The sequence below is a fragment of the Salmo salar genome, chromosome 04 (genome assembly GCF_965601325.2).
Source record: "Salmo salar chromosome 04, fSalSal1, whole genome shotgun sequence".
Taxonomy (NCBI): Eukaryota; Metazoa; Chordata; class Actinopteri; order Salmoniformes; family Salmonidae; genus Salmo; species Salmo salar.
Window position 1 is genome coordinate 71497722 of NC_138294.1, and position 19223 is coordinate 71516944.

The 19223-nt window shown below is 41.9% G+C and overlaps 1 protein-coding gene across 4 annotated transcripts in view; it reads right to left on the bottom strand.

The window, feature by feature from the left end:
* Positions 1-879: 879 nt before the first annotated feature.
* The window catches only part of ntm (neurotrimin), a 467218-nt gene continuing 448874 nt past the window's right edge, over positions 880-19223 (bottom strand). For 2 of the 4 annotated variants that reach the window (XM_014197606.3, XM_014197604.3), the window contains 5 exons: positions 11903-12031; positions 11041-11161; positions 8322-8473; positions 7695-7730; positions 880-4941 (listed from right to left, as the gene is read on the bottom strand). In XM_014197606.3, the coding sequence (XP_014053081.1) occupies positions 4838-4941; positions 7695-7730; positions 8322-8473; positions 11041-11161; positions 11903-12031 (542 nt within the window). In that variant the 3' untranslated portion in view covers positions 880-4837. The remainder of the gene's footprint in view (positions 4942-7694; positions 7731-8321; positions 8474-11040; positions 11162-11902; positions 12032-19223) is intronic. The other 2 variants (XM_014197609.3, XM_014197608.3) reach the window with 2 other exon arrangements.

A 19223-nucleotide genomic window follows, 5' to 3' on the forward strand; every position in this document is an offset into this window, starting at 1 on the left:
GCAATCCTCTGGTAATGACCTATTGCATGGGTAGGTAACCCTGGTCCTGGAGTGCACAGGAACTGAATGTTTTTGGTTTAACAGACCTGGAAGACCAGGTGTGTTGAATTTAGGCAAATCACTGAACTGATCAATTAGCTCAGTGTGCTGCCTGGTTGGAACAGAATCCTCCAGTACCTGCAGCACTCCAGGACCAGGGTCATCTACCCCTCACCTATTCTCTAGGTGATGTTTTGTAGAAGACTCAGCACCTCTTGTTGCATGTATGATCTATGGGAATGAGAATTAGAAAGTTTCACTCTGTGCGCCGTGCAATTAACATCCAGTGTCGTGTTGGTATAGCAGGGCAGAGAAACAAGATTTAACCTATTAAGGAAGCCCCCATGCTGAAGTGGTACATAATTGATAGGTGAGAGGAGAGCACTTGTACTACAGTATGCACTCAGAAGTAAGAGTCTAGTCATTGGGACATGGCCATTAGCGGGAGCTGGCACAGTGTTTGGAAAGGGCCACAGTCAGTCAAGGCCAGGGTCAGTGAAAAATCAATGGCGCTCTCCGGTCATTGTGACAGTCACCACACTCACCACTCCACAGAGTGCACTTACTCTCTCCACCTTATGGCAGACCACTGGTATGATATGGGGATTTGATTCGCTTAACACAGTTTAGCAGATTGGAAATGTCTCCCACATGGAAAAATCCAATAGGCAGGTCTGTCATGTGAGTCCTAGAGAGGTATGGCTGACAAGGTGGTGGGACACAGAGCCTGGGACACCATGTGAGTTAAATTACCCAATGAAGCAAACACACGAATAAGCTGACTTGCAATTCCAAACCATGGCATTGAGCATACTCAAACAAAGATGGTCAAATCATGGGGCATTTACAATACTTTTTTTTATTATTGTCAGTCTTAAATATGAACACACAATCTTCATAAAGAAAATACATATGAATCAACAATCTTACATTACAGGGAGTCAAATAGAATGTCATATTGTCTTCACTTTGGAATCAACCAGAATTAAGGGATCACTGTGACCTATGCCGTGTGAATGACTTGACTGTACTGTGTTGGAGTAGAGGGAATGTGTGTGTCATCAGAAATTCAAATTCATTTGATAATGAGATTTGGTCATGCACCAACACAGAAATGTCCTTTTATAACTGAGACAAGCACATCCGTATGCCGCCAATGTCTACAACTTTGTCACTGCTATTTCCAAAGTCCCTATTCCAAAACGAATTATTCCAAACTGCAATGTATACTCAACAAATGTCACGTCACGTCACAAAGAGCACTATACTAAAGGGTAGGTGCAATATAAGCTCAGTCAAAAATAATAGTTGGAAATAGGTTTCTGTGATGGTTATACCGTGGACTTCTCAGAAGCCCCAGCTGTTGCTTTCTGTACATATGTTTTGAAACAACTGCAACAAAAAGAAAATGTAAAACTTTTATTGAATCTACCCTTAGCATGGCCTTTAATTCATTGAGTCCACATAATGATATAGTTTCCGTCACTAGACCGAGGTTAACCCCAGATTTCCATATCTTTCAACAGGCATTGGGATCCGTTTTGTCAGTAAAAATGTGTGATGCCATCACCACAGTAGAAAACTTACTTAACCTTTATTTTTCCCATGGAGGTCTGAAGACCTATTTTACAAGGGTATTAATTATGTGGTATTTATTTCAAAATGGTTTTGGGGTGCAAACCATTACGCTGATGAATTTTGCACCATGCATGACATGCATTAAAGTGATATTCCTAAAATCCTCACACAGACATAACCCATTTGAAATGTGTGATAAATGCACCCAATTATCTGCTGTAATATGGCCTATTCTGATGGCAGCACCACAGGTTTGAACCATTAACATGTGAAATATTTCTTAACATCAAAATGTGTCCCTTTCTCCCCATTTGCGAATAAAATATTGAAGGCAGACTTCACTATATGATATCATCGTACATGGCATGGTGACCTCCTGCTTCCAGACATCAACAACAGAAAACTGCCAAAACTGACTCTTAATCTGTGCCCTCCCCTGAGGCATGCCCACTTCAGGAAGAACCAATAGTCACAGTCCTGGCAGATTAGATGTTGATTTCTGGGAGCAAGCAATAAATTGTCCCGCTGTGTATGATGATTTCACAACGTTGAGTCTACCTTTAAGACCTCTAAATTAGGATTTTTTTTATACATCAGTCCCTTACAATCATCCCTTTAACCACAGTGAACCACTCGACTGGGGTTTCTCATCGTAAATGATTTGTTGTTCATGAGCTCCACAAGTGCACTGCCTGATATAGGTAATGTTAAAACCAACACAGAAATGAATCATTTCGGATCAGACCCCCCCTGTCCATGCCATTGTATTCATTATGATCTAAAATACAAAAACTATCCCAGATCAGCACTCCTACTCTGAGACGCTTTGTGAATATGGGTCCAGATATTTTAATAAAGTTTAAAAAATGATCACAAGGAAGAGCAACTGCTGTGCAGTTTATAAACTGGGCCAAAGGGTTGATGCATTGCACAGAAGAAAGCTGCAAAATTCTTGCATATTGATTTAACAGAGCATTGTGTGCTTTCCTGTTATACAAAAACAAATTGAGCATTGAGCAAACGTCTGTAGTAGATGTTTTCTCTATAGAGTCAGATTAGGTGGATGTTGTGTTACATAGAATGGTTACAGGAAGTATTGTTGTAGCTCCTGAGTGTGTCCTTGGTGACAAGGAGACAAATATAGGAGACAAATATATGCCTGATTTCAAATCAATCCAAACTCAGCCCTGATTATTTGACTAGGTATACAACACTAAATTATAATATATTAATGGACTGTATGTGTATGTGCTCTATTGGGAGACAATATGTAAAACAATTGCATTTCCAGTCAAAGTACATTTGCATGTACATTCCAGTACATTTGCATGTACATTCCAGTACATTTGCATGTACATTCCAGTACATTTGCATGTACCAGTTCAACACAACCAAACAATTAATACTTATTGGTTATGATAGAGTATTTTGTAGTAACAAAAAAAATTACTGAAACTAATGGCTGAGAAGACTTTGGGCTCTTTTACGGGCAAATCCTAACCTCCACTTCAGTCCAATTTCCACTTAGTCTCCCATTGACATCAATGCATCACAAAGTGAAAATGTTACTTAAAGGGATACTGCAGGATTTTGGCAATGAAGCCCTTTATCTACTTCCCCAGAGTCAGATAAACTTGTGGATACCATTTTCTCTGTGAGCAGTTTAAAGGAAGTTGTTAACTATAGTTAGCACAATTGCTAACTAGTGTTAGTGCATGGACTGGAAGTCCATGGTAACTGCTAGCATGCTAGTAGATCCCATACACTTCTAGTCATTGAGCTAAGCTAGTTAGCGTTGGATCGTGAAACTACCTCTAACTTCCTTCATACTGGATGCAGATACATAAAAATGGTATCCGTGAGTTCATCTCAAGTAGATAATGGGTTTCATTGCCAAAATCCCGAAGTATCCTTTCAAGTGCAAGTTAGGATTTGCCCTTAGAGTGATCCATAGAGTTGCTATTGGACACAGTCTTATTCCTTAGCCTCTTTGTTACCAACACTGTTGAGACGGGAATACTTCAGAATTGACCCTAGTGTGCAAATGACCCATGTAAATACATTATAACTTAAAGTACCTTAAGGTAAAACCAGTTGTAGTGACATTAATAACATTTGAGAGAGATTACATTACTTGAAGTTAGATGTCCACACAAATGGAAATTCTTCCTTTCCATTCATAACTAGTTAAGTAATTCTTTACACCACCTTGTGTAGACTTGTGCCAGCTAAAACGGAGGAAAAACAAGCTCTTTGCCTAAATAATCACAATTACAGCTTTGATATTGTATTTACCCCTTTCAAAATATGTGTTAAAATCCCAAAAATAGATAGAATAGCACAAACAACTGAAAATATCACAATTGACAATGCTGAGAAAATACAATTTCTTCTTAACCATTGTTGTGGTTTGTCAATGTGTCAGAATCAGAAATAGGTTTAAATTATAATTGAAATAATTATAACCAAACAAAAAAACATGATAACATGTTTTTAGGTCCTAGAGTGATTTCAGTCCGTCTGCTTCACTGCCTGTTTGAGATGTTTGTTTCATTCACCTCATAAACTTAACTCTTGAGGATAAGAATCTTGGCGCTAAAGCATCTATCATAGTCCAAAATGTGTACGCATACGCACAGCAGTGTTCTGGAATATTGGCATTCATACTTTTCAAATTCTCAAGCTTTTTCTCCAACCGTCACCACATTCAAATGAATAAAGGACGCGTACCGGAGCTGCATTGGTTGGGAATTGTTGGGAGGTGTGCTTTCGGGCTGTGCGTCCCCCACGGATGGTGGTCTCAGAGCCGCGTAGCTATGTCACAATGGGATGCCGGACTATCGCGTCTTAACGTCAATGGACTATGATTTACGCTTAAGACTCTTGGGGCTAAGATGACTATGTCACTCGGTAGAAACTGAAATAAATAAAATGTAAATAACAGACAAACCACACCCAAAAATAAACATTTGAGAATCATACCATAATGGGAGGGGAAACGAAAACAAATCAAATCCCAAAAATCGACAATGCTGTTATGTCCTTAAAACTCCTAAAATTAACAAAGAAAAATGTGTATGTTACATAATACTTTTTAGCGGTTTGACATTATGTAATAGGGTAGCCCATGCACTCATGTGCATCACGTTTGTGGTTCCGGGTGAGAGAAAACACACAAACCACGCAACCTTGCCCCTCGGAAGCCAGAAAGCCTACTGCATCAAAACCTGAGCAGAAACTGAAGGATGGCCAGAAGTAGACAGGTGTAGGTGTGTACATGCGTCCCCATCGAGCCGCTGTTCCCGTCCTGCACTGCTCCGGGTTCTTTGTGGCAAAGGGGGATGGCAGAGGAGAGGGAACAAAACATTTGGATGAGTGTGGTCTTCAAGATTGGTTTTGCTGATTTGAACCTTCTGATCTGCAGATAACAAGTGATTCACTGCTCTAATACCTTCTCCCCGGCACTCCACAGAAAAGCAACAAATGGATTGCAGTAATTGACACGAGGCACATAATCAACTACGCCCCGGGCCAAACGCCTGCTAGTGCCATTAGGTACCCACCTCAAAAGAGAACATTGTTATTCATCCCAGTTCTGTTTACTTATTATTCAGCATAGAGATGTCCAAGTTATCCCTGGCACAGCTAGGGTACCTAAGCTAGCTATGCTAATCAGGTCATTCCCAGACTACAGAATACTCCGATTTCTGCTGATGGAACATTTAAGTGGGGGCACTTTGGTGGCCATATAAGCATTGCTAAAGCATCTGTTCTCTTCCTCTCATCACCAGCAAGCCCTGTTGACTTGAGCCCCCCTTCTCACTGCCGTTATCATCTTACTGTATGATATTATGAAACCTTGACCAGCCAAGCCGGCTGCCCGGTTCAGCCTTAATTGCGGCTGGTTGTAAACAAGCTAATCAACTGAGGGAAGGGAGACAAGCAATAACCATTGATAGACAGTGGAGGAAAGAGCAGGACCCGGGCCTTTTTTATCTTGGTTGGTAGGAGGTCTGTGAGTTTTTAATCTAAATTAAAGCATAATGGCAGAGGCTGGGCTAACGGTGTGGGGCCTGGAGCAATAAGCAGGAATACCAGTAGGCTGGTCCAATTAAAATGTCAAACCACTTACTTACTCACTAAGACAATCTTGTGAGTTTCAAAATATCCTATAGCATATAATGTATTCCTGCTAATTACAGTACATGTTTACCACAATAGCAGTTCAAAAATGGTTGTGATGGCGGTATTAGATCCACCACCATATTTTACTGTAGGGATGATGTATTTCTACATATGCATTGCTCTTTTGAAGGCCAAACCCACCACTAGTGAGCGTGGCCAAGGAGATCAATGTTCATGTCATATGACCGTAGCACCGGTTCCAATCCAAGCGCCAATGCCGTTTAGCAAAGATTAGGCGGTGCTATGCCCAGACGACATGAAAATAGAGCTGTTTGGCCATGCACACCAATGATTTGGCTTTCAAAAGAACAACACATATGCAGAAAATACCTCATCTTTACTGTAAAACATGGTGGTGGATCTTTGATCTTATGGGGCCATTTTGCTTCCACTTGTCCTGGGACCCTTGTTAAGGTCAACAGCATCATTAACTTTACCATTACAAGTATATTTTAGCCAACAACTTGGTTGCCTCTGCTAGGAGGCTGAAACTTGGTTGCCTCTGCTAGGAGGCTGAAAATTGGTTGCCTCTGCTAGGAGGCTGAAACTTGGCTGCAAGTAGATCTTCCAGCAAGACACCTTTCTTCTTTAGATATTTTTTTTACTACTTGTTAATAAACAAAACCTCTATCTGAGCAACTGTATTAGTATAAAATCATATAATAACAAAAAAAATAGCTCAGTATTTGTATTACTTATTTTATAGTCTTCTTTGCTCATTTTTATCAAAGGATCCAATAATTCCTCACCCTACTGTAAATAAATATTGGACCACAAGGGGCATTATTGAGCGAGAGAGAGGGACGATATTATATATTTTTTTACTTTGAAGCCGAGTACCGTTAATACAATGACTTCTAATTTCCCTTGGATTTTCTTGGAGTTCACCAGGCTTTCTTTTGGGACATCTATCCAATTATGCTGCCACTGTAGATTATTCCTAAACCTGCATGTGGATAATTACAATAATAGTTCTGCTTTCCCCCCACAATCCAAATCAAAGCAATTAATACATCTCTGAAGAGGAGCCCCACAGTTAATGGATCCCGTTTCACTTACATTCCAATCATGTCTAATTAATACAAACAAGGATGACGCTGAGCACACATCAAATCAATAATGTCAATATTCATTGCTAACACATTGCTAAGAGGTCAGTCATAGCGCTACACTATAGTAGTAACCTTTATTACAAGTATTCATGAATAACAAACTAGAGGGAAGGAAGAATTAGACATTAGAGACTCCTATATAGACACAAATCAACAACTAGATGGACAAATTGCATAACAAATTGTCACAACCGTTAAAACACACACATTATCCATCACAAATGATAGTTGTAGGACAGATAGATACTTACACAGCAGATGAAGCACATGCAAAATCAAAATGAAGCCATGCCACATGGCGAGCCGGTTAGGTGGTTGAAAAAAGAAGAACAAAAAACGGTTAGCAAAACGTTTAAAAGCTCAGAGCTCTTCATTTACCATTTCCACAACGATTCCAGTGACATACTTTCTCCTTATCAGCCTGGGAGAATTCTCCCAGGAAATGTCACCTGTCAGATATACCTTTTAACTTCTTATCAATATTAATAAATGGAATTGAAAGCTAATAACGTTATCATAAGAAGTCAGAACAGCCCAGTAACTATGTGACAATCTCATTTCATCAGGCTGACCTTAAACACTATATGGCCCCTTTCAGTGGCAGAAACATAGTCCTTCTGTCACCTCAGTATTAGCATTGTATGATACTCCAGTGATATTGGCATATAATCAGTTTGTTGTCGATGTGAAAATGGCAATGTTTATCATGCATTGTTAGAATGCTGTTAGCCATCAGAGAGTGGGTGGAAACGCATGCTCATGCCGAATACCGGTACTAACCTTGCAGTAGTGTTGAGCTAGTGGGTTCAATAACCTCTACACCAGAAAAACGGAACATAGCAAAATATAGAAAAACCAACAAAAGCAAACAATCATAGACAATGCTGCCTTAATGTGAACAACGTGAAAGTAAAGCTGGTGAATGACTTTTTAGCTTCGTGGGTGCAGTGTTAAAAGGCATAGAGTGAGGTGGAAGATGTTGCTGTTAACGTAATTCATTATGATGTTGCATTAGATTAAGGCACAGATTGAGTATATGCAGTTATTCTTACATTAAATCAGCTTGAGACTCTGATAAGCATGGAAATGTCCTCAGTTATTTATATCAAATAAATCACATAAAGAGGAGTAAAAGTCCATTCAATGTGAAATGAGAATCATGTCGAAATAACACAACATTTTCAGTACACTTTATGATAACAGGCATTAATACAGTATTTCTAAACTATTAATAAATAAGTATTTCATTATTTGTAAACATTCATAGTAAGCCTTTACAACAGGTAAAATACTTTGAAGCATTTAGGGACATATAGTGGCTTTTTCCTGAAAGTTATTATAAAGTGTTACCAACACACAACATGTTCATTTTGTTGCACCTGGAAGACATGGTAATTATGTACTCACCATACAGGACAAAGCTTGTGTTGGAGCTGCCCAGTTTGTTAATGGCGATGCAAGTGTAGTTGCCGTAGTCGGCCTCAGAGACATTGAAGAAGGTCAACTTGGAGAGCTGCCCGGCATCTTCGATCTCCATGCCGTCAAAACCATTGAAGATCCTTGAAAAGAGAGAATGGACACCTTTGTAGTCAATGAATGAATAAAGGAATTTATTTAAGAATGTAAAATACATAGTGTCTTCGGAAAGTATTCAGACCCCTTGACTTTAACCACATTTTGTTAGGTTACAGCCTTATTCTAAAATATATATATATTTTTAAATGTCCTCGATCTAGACACAGTACCCCATAATGACAAAGCGAAAACAGGTTATTAGAATTTTTGCTAATTTATAAAATGTCAAATTTACATAAATATTCAGACCTTTTACTCAGTACTTTGTTGAAGCACCTTTGGCAGCGATTACAGCTTCGGTTCTTCTTGGATATGCCGCTACAAGCTTGGCACACCTGTATTTGGGGAGTTTCTCCCATTCTTCTCTGCAGATCCTCTCAAGCTCTGTCAGGTTGGATGGGGAGCGTTGCTGCGCAGTTATTTTCAGGTCTCTCCAGAGATGTTCAATCAGGTTCAAGTCCGGGCTCTGGCTGGGCCACTCAAGGACATTCAGAGACTTGTCCCAAAGCCACTCCTGCGTTGTCTTAGCTGTGAGCTTAGGATCGTTGTCCTGTTGGTAGGTGAACCTTCTCCCCAGTCTGAGGTTCTGAGCGCTCTAGCGCAGGTTTTCATCAAGGATCTCTCTGTACTTTGCTCTGTTCATCTTTGCCTCGATCCTGACTAGTCTCCCAGTCCCTGCTGCTGATAAACATCCCTACATCATGATGCTGCCACCACTATGCTTCACCGTAGGGATGGTCCCAGGTTTCCTCCAGACGTGACGCTTGGCATTCAGGTCAAAGAGTTCAATCTTGGTTTCATGAGACCAGAGAATCTGGTTTCTCATGGTCTGAGAGTCTTGAGGTGCCTTTTGGCAAACTCCAAGCGGGCTGTCATGTCCTTTTTACTGAGTGGCTTCCGTCTGGCCACTCTACCATAAACGCCTGATTAGTGCAGTGCTGCAGAGATGGTTGTCCTTCTGGAAGGTTCTTCTATCTCCGCAGAGGAACTCTATAGCTCAGTCTGAGTAACCATCGGGTTCTTGGTCCTGGTCCTGACCAAGGCCCTTCTCCCCCGATTGCTCAGTTTGGTTGGGCTGCCAGCTCTAGGAAGAGTCTTGGTGGTTCAAAACTTCTTCCATTTAAGAATGATGGAGGCCACTGTGTTCTTGGGGACATTCAATATTGCAGAATTTTGTTGGTACCCTTCCCCAGATCTGTATGTCGACACAATTCTGTCTCAGGGCTCTACTGACAATTGCTTCGACCTCATGGCTTGGTTTTTTCTCTGATACGCACTGTCAACTGTGGGACGTTATATAGACAGGTGTGTGCCTTTCCAAATCATATCAATTCAATTGAATTTACCACAGGTGGACTCCAATCAAGTTGGATAAACATCTCAAGGATGATCAATGGAAAGTCTCAATTTCGAGTCTCATATCAAAGGGTCTGAATACTTAGGGTTTTGTTTTGTTTTTTTAAACCTGTTTTTGCTTTGTCATTATGGGGTATTGTGCGTAGTTTGCTGATGATTTTGTTTCATTTAATCCATTTTAGAATAAGGCTGTAACGTAACAAAATGTGGGAAAAATTAACCAGTCTGAATACTTTGAAGGCACTGTATACACTGAGTCTACAAAACATTTGGAACACCTGCTCTTTCCATGAAATAGACTGACCAGGTGAATCCAGGTGAAAGCTATAATCGCTTATAGATGTCACTTGTTATACCTACTTCAATCAGCGTAGATGAAGGCAAAGAGACAGGTTAATGAAGGATTTTTAAGCCTTGAAACAATTGAGACATGGATTGTGTATGTGTGGCAGTAAGACGTTGAATGGGCATGACAGTGCCTTTGAACGGTGTATGATAGTAGGTGCCGGGAGTGTCAAGAACTGCAATGCTGCTGGGTTTTTCATGCTCAAAAGTTTCCCAAGTGTATCAAGAATGGTCCACTACACAAACAACATCTAGCCAACTTGACAAAACTGTGGGAAGCATTGCAGTCAACATGGGCCAGCATCCCTGTGGAACACTTTTGACACCTTGTTGACTCAATGCCCTGATGAATTGAGGCTGTTCTGAGGGCAAAAGGGGTACAACTCAATGTTAGGAAGGTGTTCCTAATGTTTTGTACACTCAGTGTAGAGCTGCTTCAGCCATGTGAGTACAACAATGCACACAACTCTTGTGTTACTCACAACCTCCTTGTAGGGAAACTTACTGCAGCCTGAAGTTCAGGGAAGTCTGAGATGACCGCCATGACGCCTGTTATTGTTATCTTAAATATATGTTTTAATGTATTGCAATTTCCAAGCAGGTTCAAAGGCAGGGGAAATGACAGTGTCTTGACCATGTGCAATGGTAAGATGTTTTACACAAAACGATACGGCCGTTAGGCTTTGGGTCTCTAACCATAGGGACACTCTACAATTGTACTCTCTCGCTCTCTCACCTTTGAAAATGCTGATGATCTAATGACCTTCCTTGAAAATCTACTTCCAGAAAAATCAAAAAGCCTGGAAAAAGCAGCAATTCAACATGTTTGCAAACATGCACAACGGGTTACCTTCTGTCATCTCGGTACCACTCGAAGTCTGCCTCGGGTACTGCATCTGCCTCGCACTCCAGCAGCCCTCTCTGGCCAAGGGTCACGCCAACGTCTCTGCCCTCTGACACACTGGGGGCATCTACGGGCACACAAGGGCACTCATGGGATCAGTGTGCCAGAGACAGGGTCAAAGTATCACGCAGGGGTCACGTGTAAATAGCAGAGTGAGGATTTGGTCCATCCATAGAGGACGTTCCTCTATCTGAACAGCTGTAATCTAGTTTAAAGCCATTCTTCTTTGGAGAACCAATTTGTAAATGCAGAGGGGTTTAATTGAACTGGTACTTCAGAGCGCAGTTAATGTTGTAATGATTACAAGGGGAGTAGAATAAGATCAACAATACCTGTCTTTTAAAAATACATTAAAATGCCCAATTTATGGCAACATGCATCAAAATTTCCTTTACCCATAGACAGCCAATAAGGCATGATGTATAGCATGCACAAATTATTTTGCAACTGTTTTTCTGGTGAAGTGTAACAACAATAAAGCTAAACCCAAATCAAAACTGATTTCACGTGAATGGAACCCTACAAGTTTTTCTGGAGAACTGGAACAAAGTTAAGATTAACCTAAACTGAGCTTCATCCATTCATCTATATTAAATTCTTGGTCATGAGACCATTGACTCAGTGAAACTGTCTGCAAGGGAATGGAATGCCTATTTCACACTGTAGCAAACGGAAAACGTTTTGCAACAAAAAACAAGTCACTCTTATTGGACAAGGTCGACTGCTAGTCCCTCCCCAATTTGTCCCATTTGCTTCCGTTTCGTTCCTAGTAAAATACACGCCAGGACTGGGTTGACATTGAACTCACAGTTGACTGTGATCTCCACGGTCTGGACGTCTGTGGCGATGTCGTTGACGGCGGTGCACTCGTAGGTCCCCGCTCTCTGTCTGGAGATACTGGGGATGTCCAGGTACTCGTCCTCCGATGCCAGGTCACCTGTGGAGGTTTCATTTTTTATTTTTTTTATTTCACCTTTATTTAACCAGGTAGGCTAGTTGAGAACAAATTCTTATTTACAACTGCGACCTGGCCAGGATAAAGCAAAGCAGTTTGACACATACAACAACACAGAGTTACACATGGAATAAACAAACATACAGTCAATAATACAGTAGAAAAAGTCTATATACAGTGTGTGCAAATGAGGTAGGATAAGGGAGGTAAGGCAATAAATAGGCCATGGTGGCAAAGTAATTACAATATAGCAATTAAACAATGGAATGGAAGATGTGCAGAAGATGAGTGTGCAAGTAGAGATACTGGGGTGCAAAGGAGCAAGATAAATAAATAAATACAGTATGGGGATGAGGTAGTTGGATGGGCAATTTACAGATGGGCTATGTATAGGTGCAGTGATCTGTGAGCTGCTCTGACAGCTGGTGCTTAAAGCTAGTGAGGGAGATATGAGTCTCCAGCTTCAGTGATTTTTGCAGATGGTTCCAGTCATTGGCAGCAGAGAACTGGAAGGAAAGGCGGCCAAAGGCAGAATTGGCTTTGGGGGATGACCAGTGAGATATACCTGCTGGAGCGCGTACTACGGGTGGGTGCTGCTATGGTGACCAGTGAGCTGATATAAGGCGGGGCCTTTACCTAGCAGAGACTTGTAGATGACCTGGAGCCAGTGGGTTTGGTGACGAGTATGAAGCGAGGGCCAGCCAACGAGAGTGTACAGGTCGCAGTGGTGGGTAGTATATGGGGTTTTGGTGACAAAATGGATGGCACTGTGATAGACTACATCCAATTTTTTGAGTAGAGTGTTGGAGGCTATTTTGTAAATGACGTCGCCGAAGTCGAGGATCGGTAGGATGGTCAGTTTTACCAGGGTATGTTTGGCAGCATGAGTGAAGGATGCTTTGTTGCGAAATAGGAAGCCGATTCTAGATTTAATTTTGGATTGGAGATGCTTAATGTGAGTCTGGAAGGAGAGTTTACAGTCTAACCAGACACCTAGATATTTGTAGTTGTCCACATATTCTAAGTCAGAACTGTCCAGAGTAGTGATGCTGGACGGGCATGAAGGTGCGGGCAGCGATCGGTTGAAGAGCATGCATTTAGTTTTACTTGCATTTAAGAGCAGTTGGAGGCCACGGAAGGAAAGTTGTATGGCATTGAATCTCGTCTGGAGGTTAGTTAACACAGTGTCCAAAGAAGGGCCAGAAGAATACAGAATGGTGTCGTCTGCGTAAAGGCGGATCAGAGAATCACCAGCAGCAAGAGCGACATCATTGATATATACAGAGAAGAGAGTCGGCCCGAGAATTGAACCCTGTGGCACCCCCATAGAGACTGCCAGAGGTCTGGACAAGAGGCTCTCCGATTTGACACACTGAACTCTATCAGAGAAGTAGTTGTTGAACCAGGCAAGGCAATCATTTGAGAAACCAAGGCTGTTGAGTCTGCTGATAAGAATCTGGTAATTGACAGTCGAAAGCCTTGGTCAGGTCGATGAATACGGCTGCACAGTAATGTCTCTTATCGATGGCAGTTATGATATCGTTTAGGACCTTGAGCATGGCTGAGGTACACCCATGACCAGCTCTGAAACCATTTTATTACATTTACATTTTAGTCATTTAGCAGACACTCTTATCCAGAGGGACTTACAGTAGTGAATGCATACATTTCATACATTTTTTCCCATACTGGTCCCTCATGGGAATCGAACCCACAACCCTGGCGTTGCAAACACCATGCTCTACCAATTGAACCACACCAGACTGCACAGCGGAGAAGGTACGGTGGGTTTCGAAATGGTCGGTAATCGGTTTGTTAACTTGGCTTTCGAAGACCTTAGAAAGGCAGGGTAGGATAGAAATAGGTCTGTAGCAGTTCGGGTCTAGATTGTCTCCCCCTTTGAAGAGGGGGATGACCGCGGCAGCTTTCTAATCTTTGGGAATCTCAGACGATACGAAAGAGAGGTTGAACAGGCTAGTAATAGGGGTTGCAACAATTTCGGCAGATCATTTTAGAAAGAGAGGGTCCAGATTGTCTAGCCCGGCTGATTTGTAGAGGTCCATATTTTGCAGCTCTTTCAGAACATAAGCTATCTGGATTTGGGTGAAGGAGAAATGGGGAGGCTTGGGCAAGTTGCTGTGGGGGGTGCGGAGCTGTTGACCGGGGTAGGGGTAGCCAGGTGGAAAGCATGGCCAGCCGTAGAAAAATGCTTATTGAAATTCTCAATTACAAACCTAGGCATTGAGTAATGAGAGATATTGTCTCTAGAGACGTTTAAACCAGGTGATGTCACCGCATCTGTGGGACGTGGAACTAAATGGTTGGTTAAGGCATATTGAGCAGGGCTAGAGGCTCTACTGTGAAATAAGACAATAATCACTAACTAGAACAGTAATGGACAAGGCATATTGATATTAGGGAGAGGCATGCGTAGCCGAGTGATCATAGGGGTCCAGTGAGGGGTTGGGCTGGCTGGAGACACGGCGATTCAGACAGCTAGCAGGCCGGGGCTAGCAAGCTAGCAGAAGGGCCTTAGAGGGACGTAGCAACGGAGGAAAGTCTGTTTTAGCCTCCTTGTGCGGTGACGTCGATAGACCAGTCGTGATGGATTAGTAGGGTTCCGAGTAGCAGAGGGGTCCAAGTCCAATTGGCAAAATAAAAATAAGTGGCCCAAGAAATTGGCAGATGGATCTATTCAGCTAGCAATCCAATATGCTCTAGACAGCTAGCGGGCCGCGGCTAGCAGGCTAGCATATGGGCATTCAGGGGACGTTGCGACGGAAGTGCCTGTTGGAAAAAAACCCTCGGGCAGATTACGTCGGTAGTCCAGTCGTGATGGATAAGCAGGGCTTCGTTGAGTAAAAGGGGCCCAGGCCAATTGGCAAAATAGGTATAGTGGCGCAAGAAATTGGCTGTTGGGCCTATTAGCTAACAGTCCGATATGCTCTAGACAGCAAGCGGGCCGCGGCTAGCAGATGGGCATTCAGGGGACGTCGCGACGTAGGAGCCAGTTGAGTACCCCCTCGAGCAGATTACGTCGGTCGTCCAGTCGTGAAGGATCGGCGGGGTTCCGTGCCCCGTACCGGCAGTAGAAGGGGTCCGGGTAATGTAGCCCAGGAGTGGCTGATGGGCCTCTTCAGCTAGCCAGGAGATGGGCCTAGCATGGGCTAGCTCCAGGCTAATTGGTGCTTGCTTCGGGGCAGAGACGTTAGCCAGGAGTAGTCACTCGGATTGCAGTTAGCTAGCTGCGATGATCCAGGTGAAAAGGTTCAGAGCTTGCGGTAGGAATCCAAGGATATGGAGAGAAAATAGGTCCGGTATGCTCTGGTTTGAATCGCTTTGTACAATCTGGCAAAAGCTTTCCGAGCTAACGGTTAGCTGATGACCACTAGCAATGGTTAGCTGACTACTAGCTCGTAGCTAGTGAGCTGGCTAGCTTCTGTTGGGGGATTCCGGTTCCGAGGTAAATAAAAATACTTTACAAAAAAACAGATCCACACCACATTGGGTGAGGCGGGTTGCAGGGGAGTATTTTGAAGTTGAGGTTTAGAAAAATATTTTAAAATGATATGCGAAGAAAAATATATAAAAATATATATACATGGGACACGACAAGACGAAGGACAAAGTCGTCTGACTGCTACACCATCTTGGAAACAACAAAAGGTGAGGTCAACAACAATGTGTCAGGTAAACAACAATAACAACAATTATAAGTGAGTTAAGCAATAACAACAGCCACAACATGTGAGGTATACAATAACAACAAAGAGGTGAGGTGAGCGCCACAGCTATCCTGTATCAAATTATGGAATAATTCCTCACTCCACTGGTCTCAACAAGACTTATCGTACATGTTTTCACATTGGAAAAACGGGTCAGCCACCGATTTTTAGACCGACCTTATCGACCAACTTATCAAGAGGCAGGATGGTTGAAATGGTCAAAGTACAACTGTAGTCATGTCAAGCTCAAGGACACTGCAGCCTCACCTTCACATGAAGCAGGAATGAAATAATTCAGATTGTGTGAGTTTCTGATCCAGGTGGGGATGAAATATGTAAAATGCTAAATGGTTCAGTATTAATATTGTTTGGAGAATGTGAATTATTATGTGGATAATAATGAATGGACATTTTTTAGGGGTTGATACATTTTTAGTTAGGAAAAATCAAGTCTGACATTTTAAAGTGGAAATTCCAAACTTTAGAAGCCTTTTTAAACCTTAAACACTTAAAGTTTGCATTTCCTGCAACAAAAGGGTAATCAAATTAAGATCCTACATCTGTAACTACACTCAGAAATATAATTGCCTAATTAACCACGTTTCCATCCACAGGTTTTATGAGAGTAAAGTCATACCATAAAAAAGAAATCACAACAGCTGTGATAAAAACTAAGTTTTGGTACAATTTTATAAATGCCGACAGATCATTTGTTCGTTCGACATGGTGAGATCTTTTTGTGTCGGTAAAATGTATTATGCGAGAAATAGCGGTGGAAACACTTTATGCGCAAATATTGATACACTTTAACAACCATCAAATTGAAGTAAACTTGGGAGTCACACGATGACATGGTGTGTGGTCCTCCAACTACGACTTGGGAAATCATGCAGTTTATTAGGCTACAGACTAAATAAGTTATAATGAACTTCACAGGGCGGTGAAAGTGCATGGTGATCTTGATGCTCCTATCCAATAAATATTGAGGGTCTTATTCTGGTGACATGATGATTGATCCTTGGCTGGAATTTGACAAATAAAAATATTGTTGATCTTGTCCATAATAATTTCATAATGTAGACTTGCCTACCCACACAACCTATCTGCACTGTATCTGCAAGCTGTTGCCTAGAGTGCCCGTGCCAAGACCAGAGTAGGCACATTTAACGCAACAGTTTTGTTGAAAATGCGATGGAAACACATTGAACTTTTTATTTTTATTCGGTACATAATAACTTAAGCAAAATTTTGTGTACACTACGTCATCACACTGATTTCTATCTGTAACAAGTCAGTTTAATGGAAACACCACTGGTGGGAACATTTACATATTTACTTTATGCGGATTTTAGAATATTTGCATGAAAATCTGTCGCCAATTGGATGGAAACCTAGGTATTGGCTACATCAGAAAGAAGTGATGTTATTCTAAGTCAAGCTCAACTGCAAGCAACAATGATTCAACAATGATGAACTGATTTACTAGCCAGCTGCCAATAAAACCTTTTGTTTCGGGATTCTGACCGAAGGAAAGGTTTAAGTCTGAATCAATTGGAGACGAACCCAGAACATGCACAAATCAGCAGTGTACAGCAAAGATTTAAAAAAAAATCAAGATCAATCATTTAATAAACTGACATGCTTGGGTCATAAGTACATCATATGTTAGAAACAATAAATACTTTCTTTTGGAAAACTGAAAATGTATAAATAAAAAAATCATATATTATATATACAGTGTCTTTGGAAAGTATTCAGACCCCTTGACTTTTTCCACATTGTTACGTTACAGCCTTATTCTAAAATGGATTAAATAAAACATCTACATACAATACCCCATAATAACGATGCAAAAACTGTTGTTTTGCAAATGTATAAAAAAAAATGAAATACCTTATTTACATAAGTATTCAGACCCTTTGGTATGAGACTTGAAATTGAGCTCAGGTGCATCCTGTTTCCATTGATCATGTCACGCCTGCTCCCGCTCTTCCCCCCTGACGCTCAAGGGCGCCAGGCTCCCCAGCATTGCGCACTCCTGCTATCATCATTACGCACACCTGCCTTCCCCCATCACACGCATCAGTGATTATTGGACTCACCTGGACTCAATCACCTCTGTCATTACCTTCCCTATATCCGTCTGGTTTCCCGCTCCGTTCCCTGCTTCTGCATTGATTGTCCTTGTTAACCCGTGTGCTGACGCTGTTCCTGTCCTGTTACCTGTCTGTTCCTCATTAAATGTTCAACTCCCCATACCTGCTTCTCCTCCCCGGCGTCAATCCTTACAGATCATCCTTGAGATGTTTTACATCCTTGAGATGTGTCTACAACAATTGGAGTCCAATTGATTGGACTTGATTTGGAAAGGAACACACCTGTCTATATAAACATTGACAGTGCATGTCTGAGCAAAAACAAAGCCATGTGGTCGAAGGAATCGTCCGTAGAGCTCCGAAACACGATTGTGTAGAGGTACTGATCTGGGGAAGGTTACCAAAAAGTTTCTACAGCATTGAAGGTCCCCAAGAACACAATGGCCTCCATCATTCTTAAATGGAAGAAGTTTCGAACCACCAAGACTCTTCCTAGAGCTGGCCACCCGACCAAACTGAGCAATCGGGGGAGAAGGGTCTTGGTCAGGGATGTGACCAAGAACCCGATGGTCACTCTGACAGAGCTCTAGAATTCCTCTGTGGAGATGGGAGAACCTTCCAGAAGGACAACCATCTCTGCAGCACTCCACCAATCAGGCCTTTATGGTAGAGTGGCCAGACAGAAGCCACTCCTCAGTAAAAGTCACATGACAGCCTGCTTGGTTTGCCAAAAGGCACCTAAAGGACTCTGACCATGAGAAACAAGACTCTTTGGCCTGAATGCCAAGTGTCACATCTGGAGGAAACCTGGCACCATCCATACATGGTGGTGGCAACATCATGCTGTGGGGATGTTTTTCAGCGGCATGGACTGGGAGACTAGTCAGGATCGAGGGAAAGATAAACGAAGCAATGTACAGAGAGATCCTGGATGAAAACCTACTCCAGAGTATTTAGGATCTCAGACTGGGGCAAAGGTTTACCTTCCAACAAGACAACGACCCTAAGCACACAGCCAAGACAATGCAGGAGTGGTTCCAGACAAGTCTCTGAATGTCCTTGAGTGGCCCAGCCAGAGCCCGATCGAACATCTTTGGAGAGGCCTGAAAATAGCTGTGCAGCAACGCTCCCCATCCAACCTGACAAAGCTTGAGAGGATATGCAGAGAAGAAAGGGAGACACTCCACAAATACAGTTGTGCTAAGCTTGTAGCGTCATAGCCAAGAAGACTATAGGCTGTAATTGCTGAGTAAAGGGTCCGAATACTTGTTATATTTCAGTTTTTATTTTTATTTTATAAAATGTAAAAAATAATTCTAAAAACCTGTTTTTGCTTTGTCATTATGTGATATT